Source organism: Alexandromys fortis, unplaced genomic scaffold (genome assembly GCF_014885135.2).
Source record: "Alexandromys fortis isolate MF-2015 unplaced genomic scaffold, M_Fortis_MF-2015_v1.1 scaffold_38, whole genome shotgun sequence".
Lineage (NCBI taxonomy): Eukaryota > Metazoa > Chordata > Mammalia > Rodentia > Cricetidae > Alexandromys > Alexandromys fortis.
This window is the reverse complement of record NW_026067916.1, coordinates 3,808,740-3,822,552: the sequence shown is the minus strand read 5'-3', so window position 1 is coordinate 3,822,552 and position 13,813 is coordinate 3,808,740. Positions and strand designations below refer to the sequence as shown.

The window sequence follows — 13,813 nt, the reverse complement described above, 5'->3', positions numbered from 1 at the left end:
TACACAGCAGAAAGTGGGCTTAGCTTCCCTTGAGTGTATAATCCTTGGTATGACTATATAAGATTCAGTCTCATATTTCATCTTACCATCTTATAATATCAAGCTATTCTTAACTTCTGTATTTCAGTTTGAGCTGTTTCCCTCTTTCCACCCCAGGCTGTGAACTTTTCCCGAGAACTTCCCTGCTCCGTCGCCAGGGTTACTGCCCCCTCTGCAGGAGCTGCCCCTTCTTTTACCAGTCAGTGTGCTCGGCGAGTGTAACACATAAATAGCCTTCTTCATGAAAATGCCAGCTATTAATAGATTCACAGTCATCCCCAGGCTAAATTGTCAGACAAGAAAACCACATTTTTTTTTCTATTAGAAGTAACACCACCCGTAGGGTTTTGTAACTCTATATGGACAAACCTAAATTTTCTGTGAATGAATGCCACGATTCTGAGAATGAACAACAGGTCAATGTCACTGTCCAAACACATTAACAGAGGGGAGTAACACTTCGGTTTGAACATCAGATAGGCATACTTTCAGTTGGCTAATCAGACCCTTCGCAGCTGGAAGACCAACTCAGAACCTGATAAATTTGTCCCTCTAGCTGACAACCCCATGACACGTGTCACTTAGTTCCGGGTGGCCTAGCATGAACTCAGAGACTGGAATAGCCTCATAAACTGTTTGAAGCTAAGGGCGAAAATGATTCACTATTCCCACAATGAAAGAGGAAACACACACACACTTGACTGGGCTCTTCTGCCTCACAAAAGACTGTATGTGTGCTGCGCTGTGGGCTGGAGGAGGACCAAACAGAGAGGGAGGAAGAAAGGCTCCTCGCAGAGGAAGCATTGCAGTTTCCCTTCTTGCACTTGGACAAAAACTGATTTGGAAGCAGAAGTTAGGGAAGAATGAGGTTGCTCTTCATGACACACACACACACACACACACACACACACACACCCGCCACCCCCAGAGAGGGAACATGGGGAACACAGTCTACACATGGGAGTAGGGGAAGACCTGGTACAAAGAGGAGAAATAAGAGCAGGGAGTCTTGTTTCACTACCCTAGGTCAAGAAGCAAAGACATCAACAGCAGGTGTCTGAGGCTCAACCAGCTGTAGCCAGATGATGGTTAAAGCGAGTTATCTTCAAATGTTTACTTTATAAAAATACAACGAAAGTTATACAACACCAATAGTCATCGAATCACCCGTGCCCCAAGGAGAGGAGTTCTTTTTGAAGACAACCCATTCCAAACGGAGACCGGACAATATTCCTCAAGACCACTTAAAATTTCTTTCCAAAGGCACGAGGCATCAACCGATTTTCTCAACTTCTTTCCAGGACTCAGGTATAAAGGCAAAGCCTTTGGCTTTGTGGCCCTGTATACCTGATGCTGCCTAGTTCAAAGTCGCCCTCCACTGTCCCGGGGAGCCGCGCTGTTCCGTTCCTTGCTGCCTCAAGATCCATCTCAGCCTGGGGAGAAACCACAGCCTCAGGTCCAAGTGCACCCAGCCCAGCCCCGGGGACAGGGGACCTCGGGCCAAAGGCTCAGAGCGGAGCGCACGGATGGGAGCCTTTCCCGGGCTGGTCCCGCTGCAGCCGCCCTCCCGCCACCCCGGGTCACCCGGCGCGGCCTCCCTTCACCTGGCCTTCGAGCGCGTGTCTGCCGCAGCGGGTGCCGTGCAGACCTGGACTTTGCTCGTCGTGGCTCGTCCCCGCCTCCCACACGCGTCCCGAGCCAGCGACGCCCGCCTCCCGCTGCGGCGGGGGCGAGGGCCCGGGCCCGCAGGAGAGTCCCCGCAAGCCCGCTGCCTCTGCAGGCCCCAGCGCCACCAACGCGTCGCCCTCGCCGCCAGGGGCGCGCGCGTCTCCGCTGCCGCCCACCCGGGCGAGCTGCCAGCCGCCCACAGCTCAGCACAAGCTGCAGCCCCGATAAGCCCACCGATATGCTTGCCTGGCAGGCCGCCGGCCCCTAAAAAGTGACTGTCACTCTTTCCCGGAGCTGACTTTTCTTTTAGAACACTTTAGGGAGGCAGGGTCCTCGGGCTCAGCAACCGGACGCTCAGAGAACCCAGGGAGAGCAGCAAGGCCGTCACTTCTGCAACCTCAGCTTTAGTCCATGGCACCAAACCCAAATAACATTCCGGATGCTGAGGATTATGAAGGTCCGGCCCAGAATCATCACCAGACGCCTGTTGAAGAAGAGGAACACTGCTGGTGTCCCCCACCCGGGAGGGGCACTTCGCGACCCAGAACTTGAGTGATGAAAAGGATTTTGAATGCTTCCACCATTAGAAGCACATTCTTTTAGTTTTTGTTTTCACAAGTGAAGAAATCGGTGCTCGGAGCAGCTAAATGCCCCCTAATGCTATATCTGTAGGACTGGCACCCAAGCCAAGCCTCTTGTCTGCTGTTGCCCTGGCTCTCGGCTCTTACCTCAGACTTCCCTCAATGCTAAGCTGCCTCTCTTCCTGGTGCCTATGTGGAGATGGCTTCCCTGTCAGCTCTCCTTACTTTCTCCCCTCTACCCAAAATGAAGGCGCTAAAGCAGCTGACAAAACATCGCTACCTTCCATGCTTCAAGCGAGTTTCACACTCAAGAGCTTCACAACTTAGTGTGGCTTGCGGACAATGCTTCTTTCTCTAGGCTTCAGTTTCTTAAGGGTCTGTCTCGCCTACTAGGTTATTGTCAAAGTACCTATTTTGTTTCTAAAACGTAGCACCTGTTAAATAAGGGGCTTGCTTTTCTCCTCGTCCAGTAGCTGGTTCATCCGCTGAGCTTTGGTCTCCGGTGTGGTTCTTAGCACACTAGCGTCTCACTGCTTTCCCAGATCTCCAGACAACCTTAAAGGAGTGCAGAGTGTAGGAGTTGTCACACATAACCTGTAGGAATCTCCACTCTGCCATTTACTACTGTCTGGATGGCTTATTTGCCAACTCAGTCTCAAAATCCATCAAAACAGGGGTGTTAGTAAGACTGAAGACGACGTGTGTACAATGTCCCTCACACAGGGCCACTTAATAAACGGCAGCTGCTACTTTGGTTAAAAGTGCAGAAGAGACAGACAAAAAAGGTAGGGTAGAGGAGGAGCAGGCAGCCCAGATGCTCACACTCGAGTGTGCCGTGTATCTCTCTGCCTGCCTCTTCACAAGGAAAATGGCTCAAGTCGCATGTGGGGAGTTGATTGCAACTATGATGGACATGAATGTAGATACATGTCGGGGCTCAATTCCCAGCCTACCCCAACCATGAGGTCTCCTTGATGGGGTTCTGCCCTTCGCAGGCCTAACAGGTGTTCAAATTATCGTTTTAAGATATTCTGAGGCGAAAGCAATTAGGATTGTTAAGTTCAGACAAGGGGGAGTTTGGGGCAACTGGGGGCCATTACAAAATTCAGTAGGATCTAAGGGGTAATACATACACGCTTGTCAATCTCCAATGTAAGAAAGTTAGAGTAAAACAGAATGTTTGAAGGAACAAAAGGAGTCTGAATTAAAACATAAATAAACAAAAACTGGACATGAGGGGGAATGAGATTCATTGCTGTCTGTCTATCTGAGTCAGCCCACAGGTTGTCCTTGTAAGAGTTACTCTGTTCCCTCATGAAGACAGAAGTTAGCAGGTGGGTCACAGAATATCTACAGGGAATGAGAAGTCATATCCTATAGCTATGCTTACATATTTGCCAAAAATGAAAATCTGAACCATTCAAAATCCCAGTGGCTCAATTATAGAAAAAATTTAAAGATTATTTGAGATATACTTTTGATGTGGGATTCCCCTCTGTGTGCTTTGTAAACCTTTGGCTAATAAAGGTACTGGCTTGGCCTATCGCAAGGTAGAATTTAGTTAGGAGGGGAAAGCTAGGCTGAATGCTGGGAGAAAGAAGGCCGGGTCAGAGAGACGCCATGGAGCCCTGCCGGATGCCAGAACTTTACCTGGTAAGCCACAGCCACGTGGCAATACACAGATTAATAGAAATGGGTTAAATTAATTTGTAAGAGTTAGCCAATAAGAAGCTAGAGCTAATGGGCCAAGCAGTGATTTAAATAATAAAGTCTCTGTGTGATTATTTCCGGTCTGAACTCTGGGCAGCCGGGAACCAACAAGCGCCCCTCCCCCCACTACATACTTATTTAAATTTAAAGGGGGATTTGTTTGAAAACATCTAAAACACTACAGGTTCATAGGACACTTTCCGTAATAACCTAGCAATGGTAACATTTGTACATGCTTACATATACTAGTGTAACAATTACACGGGTGTAGTAGCTGTGAGAAGGTAACCGTCATAAGGAAATAGCTCAACACTCCGCTGGTGAGAGTGTGGGCGAGTGCAGTCACTCTGGAAATGAGTCTAGCGGTTTCTCGAATGAGAAGGAAGAGAACTTCCACATGAGGCTGCAGCACCACTTCTGCGTGTATGCACGGCAGACTTTACATCCTAGTTCCGAGACACTGGCACAGCCCTGGTCACTGCGGCTGGGAAAGGGAAGCAAGCACAACATCTGACTTGGTTAGGTTTCTCCTGCTGTGATAAAGCATCGTGACCGAAAGCGACCTGGGGAGAAAAGGGCTTATTGCTCGAGGAAGGAACTGATGCAGGCCGTGGAGGAGAGCTGCGTACTGGCTTGCTCACGGCTTCTTCGGTCTGAAAAACACTATCTTTTCTCATTTTACATACCAATCCCAGTTCCCACTCCCTCCCCGTCCCTCCATTTCTTAGACACCCCAGGGCCGCCCGCTCAGGGGTGACACCACATACAATGGATCGGGCCCTCCCCGTCAATCAGTAATGGAATAAACGCCCTACAGACTTGTCTGCGGGCAAACATTTTCTCACTTGAGAGTTCCCTCTTCCAGATGACTCTAGTTTGTGTCACGCTGAGAAGAAGCCAACTAGGATAATGTTCACCTGGAGATGAACGGATAAGAAAACCACGGTACATATACACAGTGGAATAGGTAAACGGATAGAACTAGAAAAAAAATTATACTAAGGTAACCTAAAACCCAGAAAGATAAATATGACACATTCTTTCTCACACATAGATCCTAGCTTCAGATTGTTGGTTTTGTGTTTTTAACCACAAGCTTAAGTGTGAGTGTAAAAAGGGATCTTTGGGGTCATAGTAAGGGAAGTGGAATACTGGGAGCCAAAATACTTAAGCAAGGAAGGCAATGGGCGTTGGGGGGAAAAGGTGAGGATTACCTCAAAGGAAGGGAGCATGAGAAGCCACACAGAAACCATATAGTGAATGGCTAACCCAAACCAAGGGTCTATAAAGTAGTCTTATAGAAACTCATCAGTTTAGTGGTTTCAATTACAGCTTTTAAAAAGGGCTCAAGCAGAATCACCCTGCATGGGTTGATAACGCCACTGCCAGAAAACGGGTTATTAGATGAAAATTACAGAATAAGCAAGGGATACCTCCCTAAGAGTTACTAGTCAGGGAGATTGCAGAGGTCTCTAAAACAATATAACTTTCATCCTTGCTTGTCCTTGGTCATCCACCATAACTATATTGTAAGACCCTGTTACTGAGGACACCACACACTTTGCAGGAAATAGAGAAATCACTCCCTCCCTGCTGGCAGTTTTCACAGCATCCAAAGGGGCTATGCAGACTGTGAGGAGAGAAAAGACACAGCTGGTCTTAGCTGGCCCTGAACCCTGCATGCTACAGTACAGACTCCATGGGAAGGATGGCCCACTGGTGCAGTAATGGCACAGCAGTTTTGGGGAGCCGCTTTCTGGTTGGATTTGGGACCTGTTCTACAGGAGGGAATTTCTTGACTGAGCCCATAATTCTGCTCAAAAACCCTTGGCTCGGGAGATCATAGATTCTAGGGTAGGGTAGAACTTAACATTACTTTTTCCTAAATGGGAGTCAAGCTGTTAAATTGCCTTCTGCTTATACTCATAAGTCTTGGCTGCTCACTACCTTGGTCAGAGAAGCTTATTTTTTGCAATGAATAACTGTCAATGAATTGCTGCATATTTAGTCCAAGTGCTGACGTAAGAAACTGAGTGTTAAATAGGTTATCTGTATTAACAGTGCACCCCACAAGGCTCAAGGCCATCACAGAACAGGAGGCAGAAAGAATGTTAGAGCCAAAAGATGGGGAGGAGGGCTGTGAAACGCTGTCTTGTGGGTGTGGCGTGGCCATCACACTCACAGCTATGAGTTGCCTGCACAAGATCTAGACAAAACCTAGCCATCCCAAATTTCCAGTTTAGAAGGAGCAGATGACGTCAGGTCCCACCCCTTTCTGAGCCGCTACTGAAGTGGATGGTTGCCGGGCTGGGGGATGACCATTGTTTTTGAAGCTGTGGTCACTAGGAGGTTTCCCATATCAAGGGATGGTCTCACATTCATGCACGTATGGAGAACGCTAACTGGACTTAGTGGGATATATTATTAGACCTGGAGTTGGGAGAGTGCTTGGGGGTGCATGGAGGAAGGTGGAGGGGGAAATGGCAGTAGATGTGATCATATTTAATTGTATACATGTATACGGGCTTCTCAAAGGGACAATAAAAAGGAACCAGTCAAGAAATGAATAGTATAAACACGCACACTGTGGTTGGCTGATATGTGCACTCAGCTATATCATTGAGGTCATCGGAAATACAGTGTCAAGGAACTGGAGAGATGTCTCAGCAGTTCAAAGTACATATTGTTCTTACAGAGGACCTGAGTTTGTTTCCCAGACCCTATACCGGGAGGTTTTAAAAAAGTTCAGAAAATAAACCTTCGAAATACAGTGGCAGACAACACAAGTCTTCTGGTAAGATTAATCACAAATTTCACTGGATCGCCACTGCACATGCAACTTACCCAAGGAGTCAAGGGCCTGAGAGATTTTCCCCTTTTACAAACGCAAGTGTTCAAAGAGAAGAACTTTCGGTGCTTTTATACACCTAGCATGCTTACACACGAAGTATGTGGTGTGATAATGCACTTTAAATTTGCAAAAGATGCCCAAATCAAATTAGGAGTCTCCAAACATCTGTATAGAATTTCCATTTCAGTGTGGTTACCGACTGAAAGAACTATGTACCAGTGGATAATAAAGAACAAGAACTAATAAAAACTTCAAAAACTAAAAATAAAAAATACTCCTCAAGAAACCAGACGACGAGAATAATGCTGAAATTTAAATAATAACAACAAATACAGTGGTAAAAATTAAAAGCAAAAAAAACTTTTGAATTTCAGGATTTTAACATTTGGGTCTTAATCTCTCAGGATCCTGATTTGCGGCGTTTAAGATCATAATGTTCAGGAAAGTGTTTTTGAGGATTACGGTCAGCACCAGGGTATCTGCATCACAGCTAATCTGGGGGCTCCGTCTGCACTTGTTTGGTAACAGGGACAAATCTATCTCGTACGTTCCTCCAGTTACTCATGCATCAATTAGTTTACACCATGATGATGAACTGTATTTCTCCTTTGTACTACACTAGTAAAAGAACTCCCCACCGTGTGTTTGTGTGTGTGTGTGTGTGCGTGCGTGCAAGCACATGTGTGTGCTAGTGAATGCACACATGTGCATTTGGAGGCCGAAGGTCATCCCTAGGGGCTCATCCTCAGGAGCCATGGGCCTTGCGTTTAAGATGGCCTTTCACTGGGTCCTGAGCCTCACCCATGAGGCTCGACCAACTAGGGTTGTGAGTGTGCTACGTGGGTACTTCTGCCTGAACTAAGGCCCTGTACTTGTAAAGAAGCACTTGACTATCCGAGCTCTCTCTCCTGCCCTTAAATTTTCTCTTTATGCAAGATGTTTAGACACTTGGACACTGATGATGGAGGTTGGTGTGTGTGTCTTTCTTGTAATCTGCTGTCTTTTTCTATTTGCTCTCTGCAAATTTTCCTTTCCTATCTGAATTTCTTATCTCCTTCAGATAAAGGTTTTTTATTATTGATTTCATTTCTACTCTTTTTATTTAATAGCTTCTGCCTTCTTCAGGATTATAACAGGTACCTTTGGCTAATCAGTGTGCTTTCTTCTTCCAGACTTCTCAGGCTCACTTACTGCACCCACAACTTTGATACTAAGTTTTGCCCTGCACTTTAATTGTATCTATGTATGTGTGGCTCTTGGACTGTCATCACATCATGAGTTGATACTTTTGTTTTATGTCTATACTTACCATCTTCATTCTTCTGATTTTTTTCATAGCACAGTGCGCTCTCTTGGATCCTTTCCTTCACTCTAATGCATTCGCACTTGGTCTACTTCAACTGTCTCGGATAATCTTCTTTCTAGCTTAAGAGCACTCTTTCTTATTTCTTTAAAGTTGGTGATGAATTTTGTCAGCTTTTTCCATCTGAAAACTCATTTCACTTTTTGAAAAATTATAGATTATTTGGGACCTTGGTTCACTGGATATAAAAAAAATCATCATGCAACTACGGTAATCAAGACAGTGTGTTCTGGAAAGAGACAAAAGTAAGGGAAATCAAAATAGAGAACTTACTACTGATGAGACTGGTCTCTGGTTCAGGATTCCTCCTTTGACACTCTTTTAACCACAACCTGGAAGCAAAGAAGAAGGTGAGACAAGTCTGTAAGACAGCTAACCGTGTTCCGTCTTTAACACAGCCTCCAGCCGATTGACCTTTGCGCCTTCACTGTTCCTCATGCTCCCCTCCTTCATAAGTGAAGCTGCGAGCAGCTACAGCCTCTTTGTCCTCTGTCTTGACAGCCCTGGAAAGCTGCAATGCCACCACTACCTCATATCATGTCTGTGAAAAGCACAAACCAGTTGGCTAGCCTTGCCAAACGTTAAATTTGTTCTATACTGTATTCTTAATATGCTTGCATTTTCCAGTCACTGTCAACTCTGTGGCTCAGTTTGAAATTAGTTATGTTTAAGTTTTCTACAGTGAAGACAGCTGTATCTGTTATTTCTTGCATCTTACGGAAGTCGCTTGCTTCTACTTCCTACTTACTCAGGTAATATCACTTTCCTTCTCGGGTCTCTGATGGGGTTGAAGACTAGATAGTTACAATTACAGTCCTCCCATATCTTAGCTAGGGCATATTAGGTACAAGACTTAGACTCTTCAGGATAGGACAGCTGTTGGAATAATCTCTGTAATTTGCCAATTCTGGACATCTAGAATGTGTTTCTTGTTTGATGTTGCTCTTGATGGTTGTAGTTTCATTTTTGCTAATGTTATTACCAGTTCTTTCTCCTGCATGAAACTTAATAGCTGTTCTTATTGTATATAGTTTTATGTTAGAATTATGGCTTTTGGGGGTACAGCCAGACACAGTGGGTGTTCAGACCAGCAGTGGCACTTCCCTTATGCTGTATCAGTAAGTATTTATCCGCACTTTATACCTTAATAAACCCTTAAAATCTATTAACAGACTGTCCTGGGTTCTCGTAACAAGACTCACAGTGATATATTTTTTTCTGTGTCATTCCTTGACGCATCCCAGCAAACACAGATGTCTCTCTAGTTCATTCACACTATTGCTTTCCTCGGAGGTTACTTCCTGCCGACTATTTCCTGGGGCTTGTTGTTCTCATCTGCGTTGTATCCTATTGAATCATGGCGCTTCTTGTTGCACTGATTAATAACAGGAGCCATCACGAAGACATGGGCCCTCGTGCCACATCTGGGCTCACTCCTCTGATCATGCCCCTGTGTGCAGCCTGCCGTTGTTAGCATCCAGGCGAACCTGGCCCCATCCCTGGAGGACCTGACAGGCTTCATCACCCCTGCATCAGGCCTGTGTGCATGGCAGACAGTATCCTGTCCCTTTAAAAGGTGAAATTTCTGCCTAGCTCTCTCTCTTCTTCCTCTTCCCCTTTCTGTCTCTGCATCTCTTTGTCTGTTTTTCTTTCTCTCTCCCTTCCCTTCCCCCACTCCCTTTACCTCAGTTAAAGCCCCACTTAAGCTCTGTAAGCTGTCTGCAAGGCATATTTGTCTCTCAACCCCTGTGGGGACCCGTGGCTCCTTTATACCAAGGTCCATCTCGCGCAGAATCATTGCATTGATGTTGTGACTCTGCCAGGCTCCCCCTGGCGTCCCTCCCACCACCAGCGGGAGAAGGCCTGAGGTAAACAGGGACCCTGACCTGGACCAATAGCCCACTTTCCAACTTCCCAGCCACTAGATCACTTTGCACAACACTGGTTACTTCAATTGGTGAGGTCCCCCAACCCCTTGGGGCAGCCAGTGCCTTCAAGACTAAGGTTGGTCCCTTTTGCCGACAGTCACCTTGGGCAGGTCCCCACAGCTGAGGACCAAGGCCTCATTTTTGTCTAGGACTTTGTCCCTTGTTTCTCAGCTCTCTGCCTTTTGTCCCTCGGGCTTCGCAGCCCAGCCCTGCTCTGTTTGATGGAACCTTGAGCAGCCTGTGCCGTTTAGTTCCATCCTCAGTTCATCGCAGGGATGTCTGGGATTAAAAGGCTATTGGATTTTTCTCTGCCTCCCTGGTGGGAACCGCTTCTTACCCCTCAAATATCAACCCAAACAAGCCAATTACTGGCACTCCATATCCCGGTATTTCACGGGACCTTCACAGCCTGTGCCAGGGATCCAGGAGATGGAAAGAGATGCCATCCCCTTTCCCTACGCTCTCGCCGTCAATGTTCTCCTCTCCGAGCTTCCTCTGTTCTTCCTCAGCATCCTCTTCACCTGTTGCTTGTTCTGTTCTCTTTGCCCATCTGTGGATGTCTGCTTCTTCTTCCCTATTTCCTGTCGAGCCGCAGGCTGCCCTGAGACGAGCGGGAGGTGCCCAGGATGTTTCCTGTCGGATCCATACCTATGAAAGGATGTGTGAATGAAGCGGTCACACGGGTGTGATTCTGACCGTTTTAAGTGCGGGTTTTTTATGTCCTTTGTGTGTGTGTTGCTAACTGAGCACAACTGCTCTAAAAAAACAAATGGTTTGTCAGTATCTTACAACACATGGGCAGGTGCCATCTTGGCTAAGGGCCGGCCAGACGACCTAACTAAGGGCCACTGCCATTTTGTTTGATGCTAAAAGAGATGCTTCACTGACATCTTGGCTAAGGGCAATTCAGACAGGCCAGATGCCCTAGTCGCCATCTTTACTAAGGGTACTCTTTGCCTCATCTCTCACCTTTGACTTAGGTTTTTATCTCTAATTCTCTCTCACACTGACTCTGTTGCGTGTGGCATGCTTTTTGGCAGGGACTGCAGGGGCCCCCGCTCCAGCTGCTCCACTCTCTTCCACCAACAATGAATCTGCTCTCCCATTCACTGGCAGCTTTCATTCTCCACTCTTTTCCCTTTTCTTTAAATGCTCTGTCTGTTTACGTGCAGATCAGAGTTGGAGAAGTCCACTTCCTTACTCAGCACACACTGATTCTCCCTTTCTTATGTTACTCGACTCCTGTTTAATATGTGTGTGTGTGCATGTGACTTTTAACTTTATGTGTGTATACAACTTAAATTCAACTGTGCACATGGGTTCATATAATTACAGTTAAAATGTTTTAAACAGCAGCAATGAGCTCTTTTAAACACTCTGAATGCACTCTGTTCGTTGTATCTCCTTAAGACAGCCCTCTACAACCTCTCATCTTAGACCCAGCTCTCCAGGCAGATCCTGTACTGGTGTCTCTGCTGCCATAACTCAGATAGACCCAACAGACAGCCCTCAAATGCTCAGAGGAGAGTATGGCATTTAAAATGTTTAATTAAAAACTTTTTTGTTTTGCTTTGTTTTTCAACAGAGGGTTTCTCTGTAGCTCTGGAGCCTGTCCTAGAACTAATTCTTGCAGACCAGACTGGTCTCCAATTCACAGAGATCAGCCTGCATCTGCCATCCAAGGGCTGGGATTAAAGGAGTGTGCCACCACTGCCTGGCATTTTTTTTTCTAAAAACGCTTTTATAATAGACAGGTCAGTTCCTACCCTTATTTCCCCAAAAAAGATGATGTGAACAGAAGAACCTCCACCCAGAGTTTGCTCCATAAGTGATAGCGCTAGCTTCTTTTCACCTCAGAGACCCTCTTCAGACTGTGGACAACAGGACACTGGGGAACTAACCGCTTCAAATTGCCTAAGACCAAAGTGAATCCTCCATGACTCCTTACTCCACAGGAGCCCGTGGGATCTTCTGGGGCTTCTTAGTCCAACATCTTTCACCTGGAAGGCATATATTTCCCTGAGACTTGCCCTCGGTGACCATGGAGGATCCTGGGGTAATTCTCTGGGTAGCCAATCAAGGAAGTCTCTGTCATTTTATAAAATGTATTATAAGATAAAAAGCTTAAGATGCGAGGATCTAAGAATGTTTTAAGGTCTAAGAAGATGTTTTAAGGTGTGTAAATGCAAGTCATAATGGTCTGAGGAAAAAGGCTTAAGTGCTAATAATCTTAAAGTTAATCAATAAAATTCTAATAAGCCATTAAGTACAACCACTATCATCATAACTACAATCTCAGATCTCAAATTCCTTTTGGTTCTTTCCCAACCATAGACTTAAAAGGTACTTTTCATAGGGCTAGAAACATCTGTCACACATGATTTGTGGCATGAGCATTCTTCCCTTTCTAATGGGGCTAAAACTGACGTCTTCACAAACTCAAAGAATTCTTGTAAGTTTTAGGAAGTCAACTTGGATTCAGCTCAAACAGGTTGGACACACCCTCCCCCAATTACCAATACCTAAACAGCCTAAGCCTCCCTATCTTTCCCTGGTCTTGACACTCCCCTTCCTCAACTACCAGGACTTAGAAGAAAAATTCCCTAAGCTTAACCTTGTCCTCTGTTCTGCCAATATCTTGCCAGATAGTTCCACAGAGCCTGGACAGCAGTGAAAACCCAGTTACCCTAGGACGGGGCCAGAACCTCAGCTTTCTCAGATCCCCCAAAGATGATCAACAACCTAGATCAGCTGGAAGCAGTCTCGAGAACCCAACACCTCATTTCCCTAACCTGCCACACCTAACTCCTCTCCTTTCTTAATAAAAAAGAAAGGAAGAATGTTAGCATCCAGGCAAACCCAGCCCTGCCCCTTAAGGACCGGACAGAGTGTCATCCCCGCATTGCACCCACGTGCATGGCAGACACTACCCTATCCCTTTAAAAGATGAAAACTCTCCCTGTTTCTCTCTTCTCCCTCCTCCCTTTTCTCTCTGTATCGCTTTCTCTTTCTCTCTCAATCTCTCTCTCTCTCCCTTCCTTTCCCTTTATCGCAATAAAACCCAACTAAAGCTCTATCTGCATGGCGTATTTGCCTCTCGCCTGCCATGGGTACTGTTGGTTGGCTCCTTCCACCAAGGTCCATCTCATGCAGAATTCTTAGTCTGCCTTTGTATTTCATCTTTCTCACTGTCTCCAAAAGCTCCTACGCCAAAGTAGATGTCACAGCTCTTCTACGCTCCCGTCCCTGTACTCATCCCCCCTAACATATACATGTATATTCCTCCTGACAAAGCCCTTGGCCCTCTTCCCTGCAAGCTGCCCCCACATCTCTCTCTTCTTTGGAGGCAGACTTCTTGAAAGGACGGCACCGTGACACCTATTTCCTGTCCTTTTGTTCTTTCTTAGATCCAACCCAAACAGGAATTTGACCCTTTAACACTGACAAAACTGCTCCTGTCAGGGTCACTGATAACCTTTAGATTGCTAAATAGAAAGGCCTTGGTCCTTTTTCACTTGAGAAACTCAAGTATTTGACAACATAATCACATTCTCTTCCTGATTCACTTTTCTGGTGTCCAGGCTGCTGCCCATTTCTTGTATTGTCCACGGCTTCCTTGTCATTCTTTCTCAGTCTATTCTGATAGTCTCCTCTTTTTATAATTTATTGTCTT

General features: G+C 46.0%; 1 protein-coding gene across 1 annotated transcript in view; it reads right to left on the bottom strand.

Moving 5' to 3' along the window:
- Abcb4 (ATP binding cassette subfamily B member 4) overlaps positions 1–1,779 on the bottom strand; it is a 53,071-nt gene extending 51,292 nt beyond the window's left edge. Inside the window, exons 1-2 of the mRNA XM_050139789.1 lie at positions 1,644–1,779; positions 1,387–1,472 (exon numbers count right to left, since the gene is read on the bottom strand). Coding sequence (XP_049995746.1) covers positions 1,387–1,466 — 80 coding nt within the window. The 5' untranslated portion in view covers positions 1,467–1,472; positions 1,644–1,779. The remainder of the gene's footprint in view (positions 1–1,386; positions 1,473–1,643) is intronic.
- Positions 1,780–13,813: the final 12,034 nt, after the last annotated feature.